The sequence below is a fragment of the Clupea harengus genome, chromosome 12 (assembly GCF_900700415.2).
Source record: "Clupea harengus chromosome 12, Ch_v2.0.2, whole genome shotgun sequence".
NCBI classification, from domain to species: Eukaryota; Metazoa; Chordata; class Actinopteri; order Clupeiformes; family Clupeidae; genus Clupea; species Clupea harengus.
Genome location: NC_045163.1, coordinates 21,718,699 through 21,739,721, shown reverse-complemented (window position 1 = coordinate 21,739,721; position 21,023 = coordinate 21,718,699). Strand labels below are relative to the sequence as shown.

General features: G+C 44.1%; 1 protein-coding gene across 2 annotated transcripts; it reads left to right on the top strand.

Annotated features, from left to right (window-relative positions):
- Positions 1-919: 919 nt before the first annotated feature.
- Positions 920-20,388, top strand: cux2a (cut-like homeobox 2a). 2 transcript variants are annotated; one of them, XM_031577709.2, is made up of 20 exons: positions 920-1,039; positions 10,576-10,630; positions 11,355-11,495; positions 11,895-12,009; positions 12,151-12,227; positions 12,355-12,421; positions 12,601-12,652; positions 12,782-12,886; positions 13,045-13,212; positions 13,559-13,617; positions 13,812-13,860; positions 14,087-14,171; positions 14,512-15,129; positions 15,231-15,326; positions 15,882-16,717; positions 16,997-17,162; positions 17,310-17,582; positions 18,168-18,356; positions 18,540-18,804; positions 19,022-20,388. In XM_031577709.2, the coding sequence occupies exons 1-20, from the start codon at positions 923-925 to the stop codon at positions 19,713-19,715; spliced, it is 4,227 nt and encodes a 1,408-aa protein (XP_031433569.2). In that variant the 5' UTR covers positions 920-922; the 3' UTR covers positions 19,716-20,388. The 2 variants fall into 2 exon arrangements, with proteins under 2 accessions (XP_031433569.2, XP_031433570.1); XM_031577710.2 differs by having other exon boundaries at positions 920-1,394.
- Positions 20,389-21,023: the final 635 nt, after the last annotated feature.

Genomic DNA, 21,023 nt, shown 5'->3' with positions numbered 1-21,023 from the left:
CGAGAGAGACAGGGCTGTGAAATGACAGTCTCCATTGGCTGTTTCAACTTGTCTCACTGGCTTTTGTCAAGGTCATTATAATCTCCGTCTGTCTTTCTTTCATCGTTTTCTTTTCAGATGAAATGTGAACAGAAGGACAAACCTCTTCTCTTCCTGTGAAGCTCATGTCTCATAGGCCTATACAATTCTGTGCCCACAAGAGACAAGTGCACACACACACACTTCCTCAGTGCCGTACACCTATCCATATGTGACTGACTACTCACACACACACACACACACACACATTTTCGGTGCAATCAAAAACTTTCTCCCCCACACCCACCCAAACACACAAATGGATTTTTTTTGCAGTAAAAATCAATAGCTCAGAGCAAGGCTTATTTATCTGAGCAGGAGTATTGATGTAGCCTGCAACGGTGTCTATGATTTCCCGGTGAATCAAGACATTCTATGTCACTCTCGCTTTCCTTGCCACTGGTGGATGTGCTTTGCACTTTCAGTCCAGTTTGTTCTATTGTTTGTTTTGTCAGTTTAGGCCTATTGAGTATAGCTTACCTACTGGATATGATTGTGAGATATTTTCTTTTCAAACAACCTCTGCTTTGGCCTCTTCGAATTCTGTCAAGTTTGATTGAAAGGTGATATGATGAAAACAAGGGGCAATAAAGTTTATTAATAAATAAATAGTGGAATAGTACTGGGAATTAAAATAAAGTAGGTTAATATGCCCATATCAACATTAACAGACAACAAATCACCCTTTTGATGTTTTGTACCATTGTAGGGCCGGCCTGTGCATAGCCCATATAGCTCACATTAAGCCAACTTTTGGTGTTGAAATAAACTTTTCGCACACATAAAAAGTAGCATCCTCTAATCCACAGGACAACTGCAGGAGGACGTGCAGAATCCGGACCGGATGTTTTGTATAGCCGACAACCATGCCCACTTGAAAGGTTGTAGGCTATTCCCCAAGATGGCCGCTGATGCCAGATCAATGTTTCAATATAGGAAAAATTTGGACACACAATTGCAGGTCAGTGTAACTTTAACAACCTCAGAGGCAATGTCGCGTGTGTATATTTGTAGAGATTGGTATAGAACGTGTGTAGGATTTGTATGCGTCGGATATTCCGCTGATATTAGAAATTGATCCGGCGCACTTGCCTTTGTGTTCAATCATTGATCGGCACTGGAGAAGCTCGCTCACACCCACCAGGATGCTCTACCATAGGCTACTATTGCGTTGGAAGTGTAATGGAAGGGCGATAATCGAGATCCGCGTGTAGCTTATTTGTAATATAGGCTACTGCAAACGTATTACAACTTTCAACAGTGTTGCTGTGAGGACTACCTTTTCTTTGTCGCGACAATGATTTGAGAGCATATCGGTGAGTGTCTTTCCTAAATTCATTCACATAGCATTGCTTGCCAGTCAAATTGTGTGTTTTTATTTATTGACTATCCATAACTTTAACATGATCATATTAAATGCCAATTCTATACGTTTAAAATTGCCTAGTTATTTTACACAGATGGGAATTTAATGTTCACGTAACCAGTATATGACACATTGTAGCGTAACTAAATTTACTCTTCGAACACCTGCGTTCGGAACTACGAGGCACCCTCTTCGGCAACCTACAGCTTGCTCGAGTAGCTATGTCCATTTCGCGCCACAGAAAGTCATTCATTTTCCAAATGATAATATTTTCGAAATCTTGGTCTTTCAACAGACGATGCAATTTTTCAGAGGTCACCTAATAAGGGTGCATGCGTATGATTTCAGTTTGAACTGTAGGCTATAGGTAGGCTAATCTAGCAGTGACATGCATTGTTTTGACAGTGTCAATTAGGCACTCTTAAATTAAAAAAAAACATTCGACACAACCTACCAACCAAACAAGCTTGTCTCTCTGTTGTTTTGTCAACATTCTTAAAATCACCGGCGGACGAACGGAGCAGATGGGGAAGCTATTGTGTTTAACTCCTCACATGTCAATCAAAAAGAGTCAGGGTGGGCATCACGGCGTATGATTGACAGGTGTTCAGACGAAAGGGGACAGTAGCGGATATCGCTGTGCAGGCTGGCAAACAACCCGCGGAGCCATTTAAGTAAACTAAATCGTAACAGCCCCATGGTGTAAAAAGCTGCGTTTCAATGTGTGAAGGAGCTTAGCTTTCATGTGTCAATCCATTACATCACATCCAATTGTAGTCGACGGCTAATGTTGTGAACGTCTTTTGACATTTCGTCAAGTTTAAAGACACAAGGACAACAGAAAATGCACTTCTAGGCTACTTGTAGGCTACATCATTTCTTCGTGCAAAGAACTTTTAAAATCATCTTGTCTCTAGGGCGTTGTGTCATAATCTGTTACATTAGCTGTTAATAGCGGTCCCCTGGAGACAGCTGGGTCATTATGTGCCTCGGTGGTTTAATTGGCATCCCATGCTGTAACTAGTGCCGCATTTAGATCATAATGTTATGGCAATTCGGTGTAATAGACTACCGCATAACAACAGTAGCCATCCAATTTTACATCGAATAATGGCAATGTATCTGTCTGTCTGATCAATTAGCCTATTAGACTAGACTATCAATTGAATTGTCTGTCATAAAGTCTGCAATCGTAGCCCGGGAGTTTATTGGGCGTGAGGTCTCAATTCAGCGTCTTGTCACAATTTACGGCTTACCAAGAGCAACATCTCTTATCATCACTGCAGCCTCCAAGTCTGCTATGGTCACTCTGCATCCAACTATCGGCCTGTGTCACATCTTTACATTTGAGAGAACACGGAACAAACAAAAGTGTATACATGTCGCCTACAAAGAGTGTGCCAATGTTCATAGGCTTTTTTGTTGTTGATTAATTCTGTATTATAGAATGGACAGTGAAGATGTGCCGGTTGTTGTAGGACTTAAACATATTGTATAGAAAAGCTTCTGAAGTGGTTATCTTATTGATACATATTAATTGATACAGTCATTTAGTGTGGTATTAATCAAACTGCATTTTGAGTGGGGAATTTGTTTCATAATGTAAAATGTATCTAGCCTACATAGCTTACGGTATATGAAAGCGTTTTCATGAGAACAGGTCTGGTCCAATGTAATTGACCACAATGAGTGTATTTAGGATACAATATATACTTATTATAAAAATATGATGAATTCTATATTCATTGTGAAGCCCAATGTATTGTAGGCCTTGAGGAGAGTGTTTAAGAGGATACAGTTAGCCGTCTTCTCTCAAAAGATAATATAGCCAGCCGTTTTTGTTGTTCTAGGAATGACCCCTAATCTGATTGAAAAGCTTGTAAAATGGTGACCTGATATGGGCCTCTCTGCAAATGCAGTGTGGTGTTTGATCCTACTGGGCTTCCCAAATCAAGCAACGGAAGTAGTCTGCTCTGTTTTCAACATGCTATTCTACAGTCCTGCTATTCAAAGACTGGCTGCCCATCAGTTTTGCTGCTTCAAATTGAGTGATGATGGGACACAGGATATGTGTCCTATAAGTATCTATAAGTGCTTTTCTTTGTGTGTCATTCTGTATGTTTGGGACTGCTTCAGTCTCCATAGGTCACACCAGGTCACTTTTGACCTTGTTGCCATGGTGACACATTTGACTTATTTTTGATTGAGTGCTGAGGCCAAAAATCAATCAGATCCATCTGTGGTATGGGATCAATCTTTTAGGGACAATCAATGGAATCAATGGATCAATGCAATCAAATATACCCATTTCCCAACATCCTTGCAAAACACAGATATATGAAATAATGAGAAATGTATTAGATTCACTGAATTCAATGTTCTCTGTAAATGTACTCTGTTCTCCAAGACACCAGTAACCATATCCAGTTTTCATACTTGAGCCTAGATGGAAAAATGTAGGCGAACCAGTGTACCGAGATTTCTTGACAGATGTTAGTACAGCTGCTTATATTTTGTTGAGAAAAGAAGACAGACTTCATTTATCTGTCTCTGAGGTGACATCAGACACAGCATCAAACGCCAGTTGTCTCAGTATGTCTTGCACAACACATAAATGGGGATTAATGTTGAAATAAATAGTGCACATCTGCACACACCGTTACCTTGCTTGTTCACAACGGAACAGTGGGCTCATTTTCCCCCCACACAAACGGCAAGTGTTTTTCAGCATTGAATGTAAATTATTAATGCACTGGTTTACAGTGGGCTAAAAAATCCAGTTATTAGAGGTGAGAGAAAAAAATCGATTGCAATACAGCAGCACTAAGTATATATTTATAAGCAATATTTATTTATTTAATATTCTGATTTTAATTGTATTTCAATACTCCGATAACATTGCTTCTGACCATTGCTGCTTATTGAGAAGACCTCGTTCTTCTCTTGCGTCACAGCAGAAGTTTGAAAGGAAGCCAGAGTCGAGAACAAATGTACCGCCCCAAGACGGGTGCAGAAGACTCCCAGTGTGCAAAATCGCAGTGCATTGCAGAATCGATTCTCAATACTTGCTGTATAGTATTCTGTAAAGGATGGCAATGATATTGTATCGTGGTCCAAATATTGTGATAGTATGGTATAGTCGACTCTGTGGCAATATATATATATTTAAATGTGAGTGTTGAGATCTTTTGCATATTGTAGTGTGATGCCTTGTACTGTTTGATTTATTTGTGGCTTAATCAATAATTCTGGAAAATAATGGCTTATTTTGAATTCTGCAAAGAGGGAGTGACTGTAGTGGATGTTGTGGTCATTGATACAGATATTTAATTTTGAGTTGAGTTTATTATGTTTTAGTGAATTATTGCCTTTGCTAGACAAAATATAGTAATTATAGTGTGTTTTTGTATATGCACCTTTATCACTCGACTAAGACTTTTTACAAAATCAAACGAACGGGTTTACATTTATATATGATATATTTTACCGGAGCACTTGGGTTCTGCGACTTCTCACATCCACGTCATAACCGGAAGCATATGCACCTTTATACCTTTTCACAAGAATGCTTACAAATGTAGAGGACGTTTCAGGAAATGTGCAGTTGAGAAAAGCTGCTGTGTGGTCAGTTGAAAATTGGTCAAGTATATTGGTCCCATTGGAAAAATGTAACGATCCTGTCAGTCCCTGTTTCTTTTTTTTCTGACATTTCAGAGAGGGTGAATTGCAATGTCCCAGTTAGTCAGTCTTCATCATTTTTGTTAAGCAAGCCTTATTTGCCATGACTGAAGCCTGCTCTCCTTGCTCCCATTGGAGCCCGCCCAACCTCTGCGTCTCCTTCTTGTAATGGCATACAATCTCCTGTTGATTAGTCTGAGGAGATAATAGTCTGACTGAGTTAACACCCCCACCATCTCCATTCTTTACTGACACAAAGAACCTGAGGAGATTTGAGCTAACAAATGTTGCATGGATGTCTCTCTGACTAGGACGTGTCTTCTCATACGTCAGATGAACTGATCGTATAAAAAGGTAAAATTAATTACTTTTCAATCTATTTGGTTAATCAGTTTTTCATTATTCTGCGGCTGCACCTACTTATCAGTGCTTTTTGTAGGCAACCCATTTAATTTGAGGGTCCAGACGGCTACTGGCCTAGTGCTCAATAACTAACCGTGTCTGGTTGCCATGGAGACCTGCTGGTAGTGGTTGGTTTGTTTTGTTGGGGGGTGGGGGGAATTAATGGGTTTGTGTTTTGTAGTAGACAGTTCAGCAGGAATCTCGTCTGACTGCATGTGTTGGGAGTAAAATGTGTAATACATGTGTTACGTTCAGCAAATATTCTTATCTGTGTGCGTGTGTGTTTTGGTCATGGTGTGCTCTTACCAGGACAGGATGGAATAGGGCAGTCTATAAATTGATGACTCTCGAAGCCAAAAGCATTGATTACTGTTCCATCACAACATCAAACCAAAAGCATCGATTTACTCCTCCATCACATCAGACTTCAGTGCACAGAATGTCTGATTATTATTAGACCAAAGGGTCTGAGAGGATACACTCTTACTCTGGTTTCATCAGTGCCCAGAGGAGGAGGCTCATGTAGGCACATGCAGGGGAAAGCATTGGTGACCGGTGCCAGATCAAAGCAAAACTATCTGAAAGAAAGGGAAAATCCACATCATTTGATGCTCCCACAGTGACAATAAAAGTGGTAAACTCATCCACACAGTAGATTCTGTGGTAATCTATACTGTCAGTTATATGTGTCAGCCAATGACATATTTAATGGCATGGGTTACCAGTGACAGCAGTCTGAAGCTGGTGCAGATCTGAGCTTGTACAAATGTGTGGGTTTCAGTTGTTTAAGAATGAAAGACCTGAGGGTGTTCTGCAACAGCCTAAATGTAGAGTGTTATATAGAAACCTTTAAATTGACGGTAGGTCAAAGTTATAGAATTAGGTTATAGAATTTGCTACCAAAAAAAGTGTTTTAAAAAGAGACAGTTCTTCATTAGCAAGCAATGAGGTATGTAGTTTCCCATAACTTCTATAATCATGGACAAGAAAGAAATGTAATGGGTCAGGATTGGGAGACATCGGAAAACATGGATTGCTTCACTCACTTAAGCTAAAATGGAAGAATCCTTCTCTGTGATAAATCCATAGCCCTTTAAGAAAGCACTTGGTATCCCTATGCTTCCATACAATGCACTGCTAATGCTGTATTGCTGTCTTGTAGTTGAAGGAGTTTGGAATTCAGTACAGATAGAGTTTGGTTTGATTTATTGACGTTTCCCGCAGCTGTCCTCTGAGGTGGGGCATTGACGCATTGATCTGATTGATTGTGCGGCATGCTGGCAGGGGGGTGCACATGAAATGACTGATGAATTGAATCATTGATTATGCTGCTATTGATTTTTTTTCTCTCTCTCCATACCCTTCTCTCACTTCCACTCTTCACCCTCTCCCTGCCCCCCACCCCCTCCCTCAAGGCCCATAGCCGGCTGAGGGGGTGTATTGATCGTGAGTTTATTGATCGGTTTAAATGCAGACCGTCTGAAAGCCCTTTCCCTGTTCAGCTTGTCCTCGCTCAGCCGTGCAAGGGGACTAGAGTTACACAGAGGCTTCCGGAAAGAGAGATCTCATCTCGGTTTGTTGTGGAAGATGGGTTGTTGTTCTTCAACCTAACTGTAGCAGTGTATGTGTGTGTGTGTGTGTGTGTGTCTGTCAAGAAAGCGACTGTTTTTTTCTTTTTAAGTTATCCATAAAAACAATGTCTGATTTTATAGCTACGTACTCAAATACATGTCGTTCAATTTTCACCTCTATATGCCATGCTTACTATCCTGTGCTGGCACTGTCAGGGGGCCCCGACCGTTAGTATTAGTATGTTGATGTGACGCATCCACCCCCACGCCCGCCCCACCCCCAGTCTCTCCCTCCCACTAGTCGCTCGCTCGCTCACAGCCCTATCTGTGCCTTGACCCTGTGACCCAGACAGCTAGAAGTCAAAGGTCACTGGCTAGCCTGTATCGATTAGGATTATTTAGAGGGGGGAAGGTGGCGTTGTGGTTGAATGAGTGGGGCCTCTTGGGGAACTGGGGGGCCCCTCAGGTCGTGTGGGAACTGCTTCAGAAAAAGGAGAGACCATGAAGACAACCTACCATGCCCAAAAAGAATATCACTTATAGTAACTAACAGCAATTTTTTGTTGTACATATCTACATATGGTAACATGATAAATCACTACTGTGTTTGTCCTTGCTAACTTGACATTGTAGAGTTTGCAATCCTGAAATGACTGCATTGTTTATCCTAAATTAGCTGGCTGATTTTCACGTAATTTCAGTCTTTCACAACTAAGCAGATACGCTGAGCACATAACAAGTTCAATGGAATTTGGGTTTAACACAGATCCAACATTCCAAATAAAAATGGAGAATATTCTGTTAGCGCCTCTACATCCTCCTACTAGATATCTAACGAATATTGATGTTCCGCGGGAGAGAGCTCACTGATAGCAGAATGGCCTGGTTAGCCTATAGCAGAAGGGATTTGATGTCTCGATGTCCGTATCAATTTTATTTCCATTAAAGCCCAGACTGCTTACGTGGGCCGTGCGCCTGCGGTGATGAATGCGGATTGATCAGACAATAGGTCTCCAATCGAAGGAGAAATACCACTTCCCATTGTTTCTCCATCCTTTAGTGTGGGTTTTAAGCCGGCCGTGGCGATATTTTACACCCCCCCCGGGTCAGATAATTAGATTTTCTTCATCAGTGCTCTCAGCAGATTCTTGTTATTCTGTCATTTTCTCTCCTCTTTCAGGCTAAAAAATCAATACGTGGAGAAATGTGATGAAGCTGAGCATATTGTGTTCACTTACAGGAGGAGCTAGACAGGGCCCAGTCTCAACAGCCACTGATTGTCCGGCTGGTTTCTGTAGGTGCTGTGATTACCTCAGCATGCCATGGTTTGTCACTGCAGACTCATAATAATTCGATCTGTGCTGTAACACAAGGAAGTACATCTGTGTGCATATTAATTAGGATAACAAGCCTTGTCAGATGGACATATTTGTTAATTTAGCAGATGCTTTCATACGAAGCGACTCGCAGCACTGGTGCATGTTATGTGTGCTTCCTAGGTGACATATCCATGACCCCAATATAGATACGGTTCTGTCATGGCAGTCATAAGAACATGAGAGTGCTTGCATGTTGTTAGTGCATGAGTGAACAACAATGGGTGGTGGTCCAGGAAGTAGAATCGTTTGGTTCTTATCTGTCTCCCCCTGGCTTCATTTTGCGGTGTCCTTGGGCGAGACCCTGTACCCTCAACTGCTTCCTGTTAGATGGTTAGTCTGATTTGGAAACAGTAGCTGAGATGGATTTTTTCATTGTTCTAGTTGCGTATGATTTATCACAGGGATGCATCACAATGATACTCATTGATTACCTTCACCAGATGCAAGAGGATACAATGGACTGGTGACCGCTGGACAAAAGCTCATGCCACCACAAGACACATAGGCTATATAATGAATTAATCAACTTCATCATGACAAATATTCACACTTATGCATAGGCTTACTACAGTCTCTGAAAGAAGCAGTGAACATTTTCCAAATTGTACCAAATCTGACTGACTGGAAGGAATTCAAACAGCTTAACCCCATAACTCAATGCAAACTAGCTTACTAATTGGGTCAACTGTCTCTGTTACTCCAAGTTCACTGGGTTGGAACAGGCCCTTTCTCGCTGAGCTGGTGGAGGTTGAGATACCCACAGACAGACGTGTCACGGTACTGCCACCACTCCTTTAGGCCATTAACCCGCAATCATGACGTCTTTCAGTGACCCCTAAGACCAAGCTGTGGCGTTAGCATTACCCATGATCTCAGATCAGCAGACAGAACCGGGATGCTTGGTTCTCATCAAGCATGAGAAGCTCTGTAGTCAGTCATGGCAGAGGGCAGAGCTGATTCTGTTTCTGAATCAGAGTTCTGATTGATTAGTGCAATTTCGCAAAATGCTCCGTTGATTGCACTAGCTCATCGCTCAAGTGATGGACCCCCACAACCCTGCAATCAGGAGCAGGGTTCTTCTGATCACTGTTGATGCTAAAATGAATTGTGCCACACCTCAAAGACTCAAGTACGTTGGTTGTTGGTTGATGCCTGAAAAGCCTCTGCTGAGGTCATTTTCAAAGGTCGTGGGCAATCAGACATATCGGAGGTGCAAGATTGTAAAATGTAAATAAGAACGTTTAGAGGTTCACTATTGTTTATCTGCTCAAATCCTGTAGAAACCTTTTTGGATGTAAATACATCCTGTCATCCGTATATCCTGTACATGCTTATTAGGGGTGGGGAAAAAAATCGATTTTTCGATTTCTCTCGATTCTCTCTAGAACGATTCTGTCTCGATTCAGAAAAGTTCATAATCGATTTTTTAATTAAAAAAAAAAAAAAAAAAAATTAATATATTTTTTTTTTTTTTTTTGTACACATTAATTTTGTTTTGAAATGCAAGCTGCATCGATTATTGCATTGTTCATAGAAAGTCATAATTGTAACAAGGAAAAACTTTTTCTCTAATAAAAAAATAGATCTGTTCTTTAATTATCAAACACAAAGTAGGAAGTGATTTGAGACTCTGAGTAGCAAACTCAAATGTTTTAAAAATTGAGATGCATCGATAATCGTTTTATCGGTTTAGAATTGATAATCGATAATCGGTTTAGAATCGAGAATCGGTTTTGAATCGAATCGTTGACCTCGGAATCGAATCGTGAGGTGCCAAGAGATTCCCACCCCTAATGCTTATATCCTGTACATGCTTATATCCTGTACATGCTTATATCCTGTAAAGCTGCAATGTGTCCTTGCAGTGTTGAGTGCTGCTTGAAACACATGCCAAGTAGGCTACTCTTTCTTTAGGTATTATCTTAAATGAATATAATGTTTCCATTTTAGCAATTTAACAACGTATTCTGTTCAAACGAGGCTAAAGATTCTCTCTTATATATCTGAGCCTTTTCTGTTCCTTCACATCCTTTCTCGTTTAGTCAGGCATCTTACCCAATGCATGTCTTAACCTCTCGATTCTCAATTCTTCTCTTTGCAGGACAAGGCAGAAGCTGCCCTCTTGGAGGTGTACAAACAGCTAGTTGATGCCTCAGGTGAGACCGCCTCCAGGTACTGAACAGGGCTTCAGTAATGGTCAAGTTCACCTCCTCCGATCTTTGTACACGTCGAGGTTTTTTATGTCACCACCAGGGTGAAGTCTCCATAATGGGCACAATTAGATATGAGATTTAAACCTAACACTCTACTTGGGATTACTTAAGATTGCCCCTTTACTCTCTCTCTCTCTCACACACACACACAGATACAACACAACACAACACAACACATTACACAATACACACACTGTTTATTGTGGCTAGTTGCTGAGAAGTCATTACATATCCAGGCAATGACCTAATGCTGAGTGAAATCATGAGCCAGTCAGCACTCACGCTAACCTATCGCTTATCAATACTCAATATGTCATCGGCCAGCAATAACATTTCAGGCCGACGAGCCATTGATTAGAGCCCCAAGTCTAACAGACACAGTTCAATGGGCTTGATCTGGGTCCACCCCCTCTTTCTCATTTGCCTGCCCTGTTTGCTGTTTTTGCTGAGAAGAAGCAGTTTAATCTTGGGGTGCTCTGAGTGATTGTTTCATTGATGTTATTGTGTTCAATTTCTTGGAAAGGTGGGCTTTATATATTACCAAGGCGAAAGTGCCCTCTGGTGGTGCTTTTTAGCACTGCAGCATGTGTATGTATTTTCACGTGTTTCTGGTGGGTATCTTGTGCTCTCTAACCGTCTCATTCTCCTGTGCCGCTTGTGTATTTAGGTGTATTTGCTTACACAGGGCCCACCCCCATGTTGGAGAAGAGACAGATGAAACTTCAAGAATCCTTCCCCTCAGATAGCACACCAGGCAAAGTTCTCGACAGGCAGCTGGATGGACAGCTCAACGGGTCAGCTTGTCTAGGTCAGGACCCCTTTTTGTCATAAGCCCTACTCTTTAATTCTCTGTGACAAGCACAGACCACTCTTCAGCAACTGAACACCTCCGTTACATGTGTGACACGTCAGGTCATATGGACAGATAAAGACTGAAAAAGGAGAGGATATCAGATATCAGAAAAGATCCTTAGAGAAGAACTGTCCTCTGGAAATGAGGACATCTTCCCAACTACAGTCTGCATCGCTTTGTTATAGTATCTTAAAAACACCTTGTGATGGCTGGTTAAACTTGCAGGTTACCACAACGACGGGCAAAAGGCCAATAAATGAATATAATAAAATGAAATTGAGCTGCTGTGCTAAAAGATTGTTCTGTTGTGACTGTGTTAAAGGGAAACACCTGTGCCATTCTTTTGTCCTGTAGATCCTCCGCAGGGCACAGAGGAGAGGATGGTGCCCACTCAGCAGCCCCCAGCCTCCCCCTCCTCACCCGCTGACCCGAGCGCCCGCGGGCACAGGGATCAATGCCAGACGGAGCGGTGAGTGTGTGTGTGTCAGTGGTTCTCCTCTGCCAGCGACTCAAGGGTGAAGCACACTCGGATTACTGTGTGGTTTTTGGTATAGTTGTGTCTGTGTGTGGATGTACAGTAAACGTGTCTGTGTTGTGATATCTTTGCTAGAAGCCCGGGTCAAACAGACATGACGTTTTCTCTCAGGCTGGCCAAAGCGGAGGAGAGGATCCGATCACTCCAGTCAGGTGAGAACGCGATACCAGACGTCCGAATGAAGCATTTTTACATGAAGAGCCTATTCTGATATTCTGAATGCTAGATTAAAAGGGTTTAGGGTGAAAGGTCGGAGGTGAAATGTCCCTTTCCCCACAGCCTTGACGTCTTCTCAAAGTGAGGTTCTCAACCTGCAGCGGCAGTATGACGAAGAGAGGACCTCTAGGTAAGATCTCCTCCAGCTGTTCCAGCTGTTCTTTACGTTAATGAGAAGGGTCTTAAGGCAGCCATTTTTGTCATTTTTAACACATTATATACAGAGAAAGGCTGTTATTAGACTGTGCACTGTTAAGCGTACAAATAGTTTCTGTTGCTTATGAGATGTTGTTCAACCTTTACTTTCAGAGCGAAGGAAGCGGTCGACCTGATGGTTGCTAATATTGAAAAGGCCAACCAGGTGAGATTTTCTTGGACTTCTGGAAGTCATCCACTTTCATGTTTTGTTTGGTGATTTCTTTTAACTAAGATGTCTCTTTGTCTCTCTCTCTCTCTATCTATCTCTCTCCTCTGTCTCTTACTCTGTCAGAAAGTGGAGGCAGCAGTGATTGGAGCAGACAGTGTGAGTGAAGACGTGGACAGAGGCTGCATCTCTGCCCAAAATGGCTCCAGTCCAGTGGAGAGAGTTGAAATGGTGAGAGCATTTGAGCCGAACTCAACTTAACGTTTTGGGATCTAAAAGTGACACAGTGTTAAGGGCTCTGCTGACTACTGTTATCAATTAGTCTTTTTTTTAAGAGTGGAATTGTTGTGGCTCTTACCTGGACATCCTCTTGATTTGGCCAATCACAGGAGAGGGCGGGGCTGGAGCTGGTCATAGCTGACCGGGACAGGGAGATCCTCCGCCTGAGGGAGGAGGTGCGGAGGCTCCAGCTGATGTTACAGGAAGCCCAGGAGAGCACGGCCAATCAGATCGCACAACTTGAGGGCCAACTGGCTCGTAAGATTGAGAGCATACAGGTAATGAAAACCACTCATTATTCTACATTCCAATGCTAATGTCTCATGTATGCTGGTTGCCAAGTATGATTTGGGTACTAAAGCTAAATGACTCCCCAAGTTCTATAATTGATTATGGATTCTTACAAAGCTCAACACGTAACCTAATCTTTGACCTGCCATGTGGCTTATCTGGACTAAACTAGGGAACTAGGTCTCTCTCTAACCATGTGACTATCACAGACAAAATGCGCCTGCAAGTATTCGTTTCTATGGAATATGATCTTAATCCATGCTCATATTTGAGATGTTTGTTTTGTCCTAGTGATACGATACATGTCTTTTTGTTTTATTGTTTGTTTTGCAGACGCTTCAGGTGAAACTAAAATCCCAGCAGGACTACGATCAGCTCAAAACAGAGCTCAGGTGAGAGACGCAGACACCACACTGAGTCATGCTACCCGGCGCTGTATTGATTGAATGCACTTGAGGTCAAGACCACGCTAAACTGAAAAGATAAGGAGGGAACTAGGAGCAGACATTCTTCTTGTGACTCGACATGCATACTGGCGAAGCGCTGCAAGCCTTGTCTCATCTTGTGTTTTTCTTACTGTTTCCAGAATCTTCCGAGCCATGAAAGAAGCCTCGCTCAACGGCCGCATTTCTCAGGTGAGGGACCAGGTGTGCCTCCAGATGTTAGAGGTGGCTGGCCGCATACCAGCGCATATAAACAATAATCAAATGGCTCTTAAATATTCCAGCTGACTCTTTTTCTCTCTCTCTCTCTCTTACTCTCTTTCTTTTCTCTCATGCCTTCCCTCTTTCACTCACTCTCTAAATCCTTCCCACTCCCTCTCATTCCTTCACTCTTTCTCCCTCTGTGGCCATCACCCAGCTGTGCTCCCCCCTCTCCGAGAGACTGGCTCCATTGATGTCTGTGAGGCCCTTAGCAGAGAGTCCTGCCGTCTCTGTCACAAGAGGTAAAGAATGGGGATGGAGAGGGAACTATTTCCTGTGAACAGGGGAGAGAAAGTGATGGACACATCAATTTACTGTGATTGCATTAGTCATGTGTGCATGCAGGATTTTGTCAAAAAAATTATCGCTGGCATATCATAGGTATTTACTCTCAAAACAGCTTTGTGTTGATGTAGGGAGTGTGTGACAGGCTTTGGCAGAGCCACTCTGAAGGGAATCTTTTTGCTTTTTGTTTATTTTGGACAATAGCTATAAACGGGATCTCCCTATCACTCCTGTCAAAATGACTGTGAAGGCCTGACATTCCCAGCTTGACAGTGTTTATGTTTGTGGTCACCATAGAGATGGAGGTAAAGAGGGAGGCGCAGACGCCAGTGGGGTTCCCAGTCGCCGTGGACACGCCTCCGTCCGGCAGCCCGCGACCTCCCGTCTCCTCCCAGGGCTGTTCGCCCCGCACGCTCCCTCTCAGCCCCCTCTCGCAGTCCCCTGACAGGTCCCTGCTGTCCCCCTTCATCAAACCAGAGCCCAGCCCGCCCGGGCCCTTCCCCGAGGCCCTCTACGCCGCCAAGGCCGCCCTGTCCGAGGGCAGCCGGAGCCTGTCGCGTGCCAGCCACTGCTCCGAGGGCGGCGGGAGCGGGGATGGAGGCCTTACGGGAGAGCCGTGGGAGGGCGGAGGAGGGAGCGCGAGGGAAGAAGGGGAAGGGGATGGCGAGCTGATGGGGACGTCGGAGATCGCCCTGCAGGTGAAGGAGCAGCTGCTGAGGCACAACATTGGGCAGCGGGTGTTCGGCCACTACGTGCTGGGGCTCTCTCAAGGGTCGGTCAGCGAGATCCTGGCCCGGCCCAAGCCCTGGAGCAAGCTCACGGTCAAGGGCAAGGAGCCCTTCCTGAAGATGAAGCACTTCCTGTCCAACGAACAGAACATTCTAGCACTTCGCAACATTCAGGTCCGACAGAGAGGTGAGGACAATGTTTTTAGGTGTGTTTTGCAGAGTTGCATCAAGGAAATTGAACTCTTCATGTGATTGATTGATTGATTCATTTATTGATTTTTTCCTCAGGAAATATTACTCCGCGCATTCGCACTCCAGAGACGGGCTCAGATGACGCCATCAGGAACATTTTGGAACGGGCTAAAAAGGAGATCCAGGGAGGAGGTTCGTTTATGGGATGTTCAGCTGACATTTTAGTAGTCAAGCATAATGCCATTAAAGGTGGGGTCTGCGATTCTAATCCCATGCACTTTTTGTCAGATTCAGTGAATTGCTCATCATGCTCCTCTAGCTGTCCGTTCAGTGTCTCTCATATTCATACACAGTCCTGGCTCTATAAATGGGAAACAAACATAGTGACTTGGATCAAGCCATAAACAATCCCAGCCAATCAACACGAAAGGGAGGGATATAATTTGATTGCCTGTTGAGCTCAAATATCAACAACCTTTTGCAAAACTGAAACTGAACCCGAAAAATGAAAGTTTATTGTCCTTTTATCTTTGTAGCTGTTGTAGCTCTGTTCTTATCCCCTAGTAAAAGCAATAGCATAGTACAGTTTTTCAAAAGTAATAACACAGGTACAGGATTACAGTACAGAATTCATTTAATTTGCGGACTAGTTTCATTAACCTCAGCCACTCCACATATATATACCTTGTAACTACTGATGCAGGCCAATTGAAAATCTTCTGATGTAAGGGATTTGATCTGTCTCAGGTGAAGAGATCTCCACCACTAGAAGCTCCGTGTGTAGCACCGGCCCCAGTGGGAGGGTCTCTGCTGGGCGAGGCAGCAGCAGTGGGATGGGCGACAGCGACAACACCATCAAGGCCATCCTGGAGCAGGCGCGCCGCGAGATGGTGGCCCAGCAGAAGCATCAGGCCTTGCGGGAGATGGCGGTGTGTCACTGGGGCACCAGCGGCAGCGGCAGCGCCTGCAGCCCCCCGGCCTCTACGGAGCCCCGGCCCCCGGCGGTGAAGCAAGAGGGGGCCAGCGTCAGCGTGTCCCACCCCCAGCTCCTCCAGCAGACACCCCTCAGCGTGATCTCCCCCAAAGACTTTGTCCAGAACATCATACGCAAAGTCAAGAGTGAAATCGGCGATGCTGGTTCCTACCAGGGCAGTCACTGGTCGGCCACATCCAGCACGTCACATCCGTTGACCTCTGTGTCGCCATCGCTGTGCTCCACCGCTTCGTCCTCTTCCCCCTTCTCCGCCTTTGCGGGTCAGAGTTCATCGTGGATGGACCCTTGGTCACGTCAGCCGTTCAATAGAGAGCGGGGCCAAGAGGATGCCCTGTCCAGCGAGGGTGAAGGTGGGCACATGGTGAAGGTCAAGGTGGAGACCGAGGAGGAAGAACCGGACGAGGGAGTGGAGCATCTTTCGCCGTGTTCTGCCTATGTGACCCGCCCACCAAAGCCCATCGTCCCTCCTCTGACCCTGGATCAGTATGACGCCTTCACGCACCAGCAGCTGGACACAGTCCTACTGACCCGGCAGGTCAAAGACAGGCTGGCGCAGAAGGGCATCTGCCAACGCATCTTTGGAGAAAAGGTGTGTGTCTCTGAAATACTAATGCCACTTTTACTTAATTACCACATAAATCATACATGATAGTATATCTTTATATTTTACTCAGTGCCTTGAAGTTTTTAAGAGGTCTTTTTAGAACGTATTAAGACCGGACCCTTAAAATTGTATTGTATTGTGTATTCTCACTGTTGTTTTCATGGTATTGATGGTAAACTATTTTTGCTGTACTTATCTCTGTAAACGTAGAAACCAAAAGTTTTGCCACACTGGCTGTGATTCAAGCTTGGGGCATCTTTGCAGGTCCTGGGCCTGTCTCAAGGTAGTGTAAGTGACATCTTGTCCCGGCCTAAGTCCTGGAGCAAGCTGACCCAGAAGGGCAGAGAGCCGTTCATCCGCATGCAGCTCTGGATGCAGGGTCAGCTGGGGCAAAACCTGAGCTCCAGTGCCCCAAACAACCCCTCCCTCGGTATGTAGTCTAGACCAATAGCAAGCTCGCTTCTCATAGGAACGCTGTCCGCTACCTCTCTTGTGTAGCTCACTATAACCGCAGCAATAAGTCATTGAATCACACTGACAATTATGATGCTTGTGCCTCTTTACCAACTGCTTCCAGAGCAGGACCCAGCAATGGTGAGCTCCTCCCCCAGCTCAGATGAGGAGCGGGCTGGCCCGCTGAGTGAGCCGGGCAGCCTGAGCCTGGAGAGCAGCAAGGAGAACCAGCAGCCTCCACAACAGCAGGACGGGCAGGTGTACCTGGGTCCCTTTGAGCTGCCCCACCCTGCCCTGTCGGCGCTGGACGTCCAGCAGCTAGCCATCTTGTCCCCCGAGCTGGACACGCTCAACATCACCAGGAGGGTGAAGGAGGTCCTCAACAGCAATAACCTCGGTGAGGGGAAAGAGAGGAGTTGGGGCTGAACAATACATCGGTATTCATATTTTTTGACCAATGCACAGGACTGGATTTTAATGAAATGTCATTATTTTGTCTTTCTTTGTTCTACCAAGTATTTTTTAACACAGAGTAATAGATCTGTAGGTTATGTATTATTAAGCAGGGCAATTCATAAGGCGGATTCAGGCCCTGGCCTTTGTAAAGCACCTTGAGACAATTTAATTGTTTTGGCGCTATATAAATAAAATTGAATTTAATAAAGTGTGGTGCTGCCATACTAGCTCAGCCCAGTTATTGCAGGGATATAGTCTGGAATCCCTCAGGTGAAAGGAGTTTTGTATTGAAGTTTTCCTAGCCCACCAATTAGTTAATGGGGTGGATTTAAGTGATTAATATCACAGTGAAGCATTTTGTGGAAATCAGTGACCCTAGCGTAGCATCGATGATAATTGATTAAAAGCCTTTCCAGTCTCTTCAAATTTAATTCTGGACTAAGCCCACCTTGACACTACAGATAATCCAGTGGAGATCCCTATACCCGTATTGCTGTTTGACCTCTGAGTGTGGGTGTGTTCTCAGGGCAGCGTCTGTTTGGGGAGATGATCCTGGGCCTGACCCAGGGCTCGGTATCGGACCTGCTAGCTCGGCCTAAACCCTGGAACAAGCTGAGCCTCAAGGGCAGGGAGCCCTTCATCCGCATGCAGCTGTGGCTCAAAGACCCCCAGAATGTTGAGAAGCTGCGAGAAATGAAGAAGATGGACAACAGAGGTTGGTGTGCGTGTAGGAATATCAAACAGTGTCTGTGAAAAAACAACAACTGAGAAACAGGAAAAGGATTCGTACAAAAAGAGCTTGCTTTTACGTCACATAGGTCTATTTGTGTCCATAGGTTCGTATATCATGTCAAGTAAGATGACTCTTCCTGACATAGGAATGTCCTTCCTCTTCCAGCATACCTCAAACGGGCCCATCATTTACTGAGCTCGGGCTTTGACAGAGACTCCCCTGCCAACACCTCAGACATAGGTCCCTGTCTGGAGTCTTCTCACCCAGGCCAAGCCAAGAAGACCAGAGTGGTGCTTGCCACCCAGGAGAAGGAGGCACTGAAGAGGGCTTACCAGCTGGAGCCGTACCCCTCCCAAAGCACTATAGAGAGACTCGCCGCCCAGCTCGGCCTCAGGATCAGTACAGTAATCAATTGGTTCCATAACTACAGGTCAGCATGCCTCTGACTACTTGGAGATTCAAATGTCTACCCAAATTACCTTCGAAATCACCTTTTAGATGGGGCATTTTGTGCCTAAAATAAATAACACCTGTAAAATCCATGTGAAAGAATGTGACAAAATCCAGAGAAATCTGTTTGTATTGAAAGTAATATGTTTTTCACACCAAAACTGTACTCTACATTTTAAATGTTGATTTTGTTCCAGGTCTCGTATGAGAAGAGATTCGGAAGAAGGAGAGATGCTTAAAGCAGACGCCTTGAAACCGCTCTCCGGTGACCTCCAGGAGACGAGTCAGATGCTTTGTAGCCAAAGTCCCTCTAAGGGTGACTGCTCTTTCATGCCTGTAGGCTTGGTGACTGTCAAACAGGAACCCTGGGAATCAAGGGAGGAAGAGGAGGAAGAGGAGGAACCATCAGAGACCCACGCGCACCCAACCAAATACATCTCCACAGGCGTGCAGTTTGCTGGCAGACTGGAAATGAAGGAAGATTGTCCTCGGTCTCCACGGCCATGTTCAGGAGTCAAGCAGGAGGTCAGTGGAGATTGTGGAGAAACATCAACTAGCCCGCCAAAACCAGACACACTTCGTGGAACTCCGCCAATGCATCATGCATCAGAGAACCAGACTTTTTCTCAAAGCTCTGAGGGGACTGAACTTAAAGCCAATGCCGCTGCCTCATCGCCAACACACATTCTACCTCCGCTCTCCCCACTTCCCTCATGCATCACACCAACACCACTTACCTCTGAAGGTGCTGAGCAGACCAGCGTCCAGCAAAGCCCTGTGGCTGGCCACAGCACCCAGCAGCGCAGCGCCAAGAAGGCCAATCTGGACATCATCATCCATCGGCTGGAGCGGGCAGCCAACAGGGAGGAAATGCTGGAGTGGGAGTTTTAGGATGAATTGATGGCCTCCCAATAGTGACCATACTGATGAGATGTAGACTTTTCTTTAAAAAAAAAAAAAAAAGAAATGACCAGGAAAGAAGTTCTTGTTTGGAAAATACTTTGTCACCGTGCTGATTTTTGTGTGCGTTTCTTGTGCTCCTCTAAAATTCTTTTTAAAAGGATTTAAGATTATAGCAGAGAAAAGAGGCTTAGAAAGTCCAGTGGAAGATTCTTGAAATGTATGAATGCATGGCTGGTGTAATAATCACTGTACTGAAAAATATTATATGCATATAGGGCAGCCATTTTATATGGGAGAAAAATATTAATGGTCAAATGTAATGACTTCTGGTTCACTGTTTGCCACTTGTTGAGATTATAGGGGACGTTTGTCGTAAGCCATGAGCACTATGTCTAAAAAGACTGAATAAAATGTATTTATAACTAGCCACTTTTAATTTCTTTTAGCTTTTTTTTTTATTCCATAATATCTAGATTAAAGTAGTCGTGTAAGACTCTAAAGGGAATACAAATGGATTTTGATTAAGTTCATATATGTATTGTTTTTTTGTGTATGGTAACTGAATAATTCTGGTTATTTAGTTTGGTAGGTTCCATGATGGATTTGACTAGGCTACAATAACGTGGAGGGCAACATAATAAATCATGATTCTTCATATCAACTTGGTGTCAGTCCTATTTACTCAACTAGACTGTAACGTTCCATAGGCCTAAGCCAACTGTTTATCTTTTTCAACTGCCAAGCAAAAAGATGGATTTATGATAAACATGTCGGCTCTAATCCGATTGTTTACAGCTTGGCATTGGTTTTAAAAACATGTTTTTGACTGTAATGATAGGCTCAGTCTTGTTGAAATGTGGGCATAGGTGATTAGCCACTAGAACCGCTGGTAGATGTTACTGAAGTTTTGAGGATCTGTCGGTGGAAATGACTCGTCGTCTGTTCAACGCAGTATCTTTATGTTTAGAAAGCTCATATCTGCAATCCTGTAAAAGTGTAGGTGTCTAATGTTTTCTAAAATTAATATTTAGTTTTGTTTGTAGTAAACAGCTGGGATACATCAGCTGATGCTCAGACACTGTTTACATTTCGCTCTTAGCGTACTCGTACGTAGATACGTCAGAGCAGTGTACTTCACGTCATTACGTCATTTCGTTTTAGTGTTGGTGGAAAGCGATGGCGGCGGCTTAGCTCCAACAGGACGGATTAAGAAAGTACTGTTTATACCTTAGTTGCAATATTCATACCTAATTTCAACAGATACGTGGAGAAAGGGGATTATTTTGCAGGATGCAA

Coding starts and splice junctions, on each gene's coding strand:
- cux2a (XM_031577709.2), top strand. CDS start 923: ATGTTTTGTATAGCCGACAACCATGCCCACTTGAAAGGTTGTAGGCTA. Junction 1,040..10,575: donor ATTTGGACACACAATTGCAG/GTCAGTGTAACT, acceptor TTCTCTTTGCAG/GACAAGGCAGAAGCTGCCCT. Junction 12,653..12,781: donor ATATTGAAAAGGCCAACCAG/GTGAGATTTTCT, acceptor TTACTCTGTCAG/AAAGTGGAGGCAGCAGTGAT.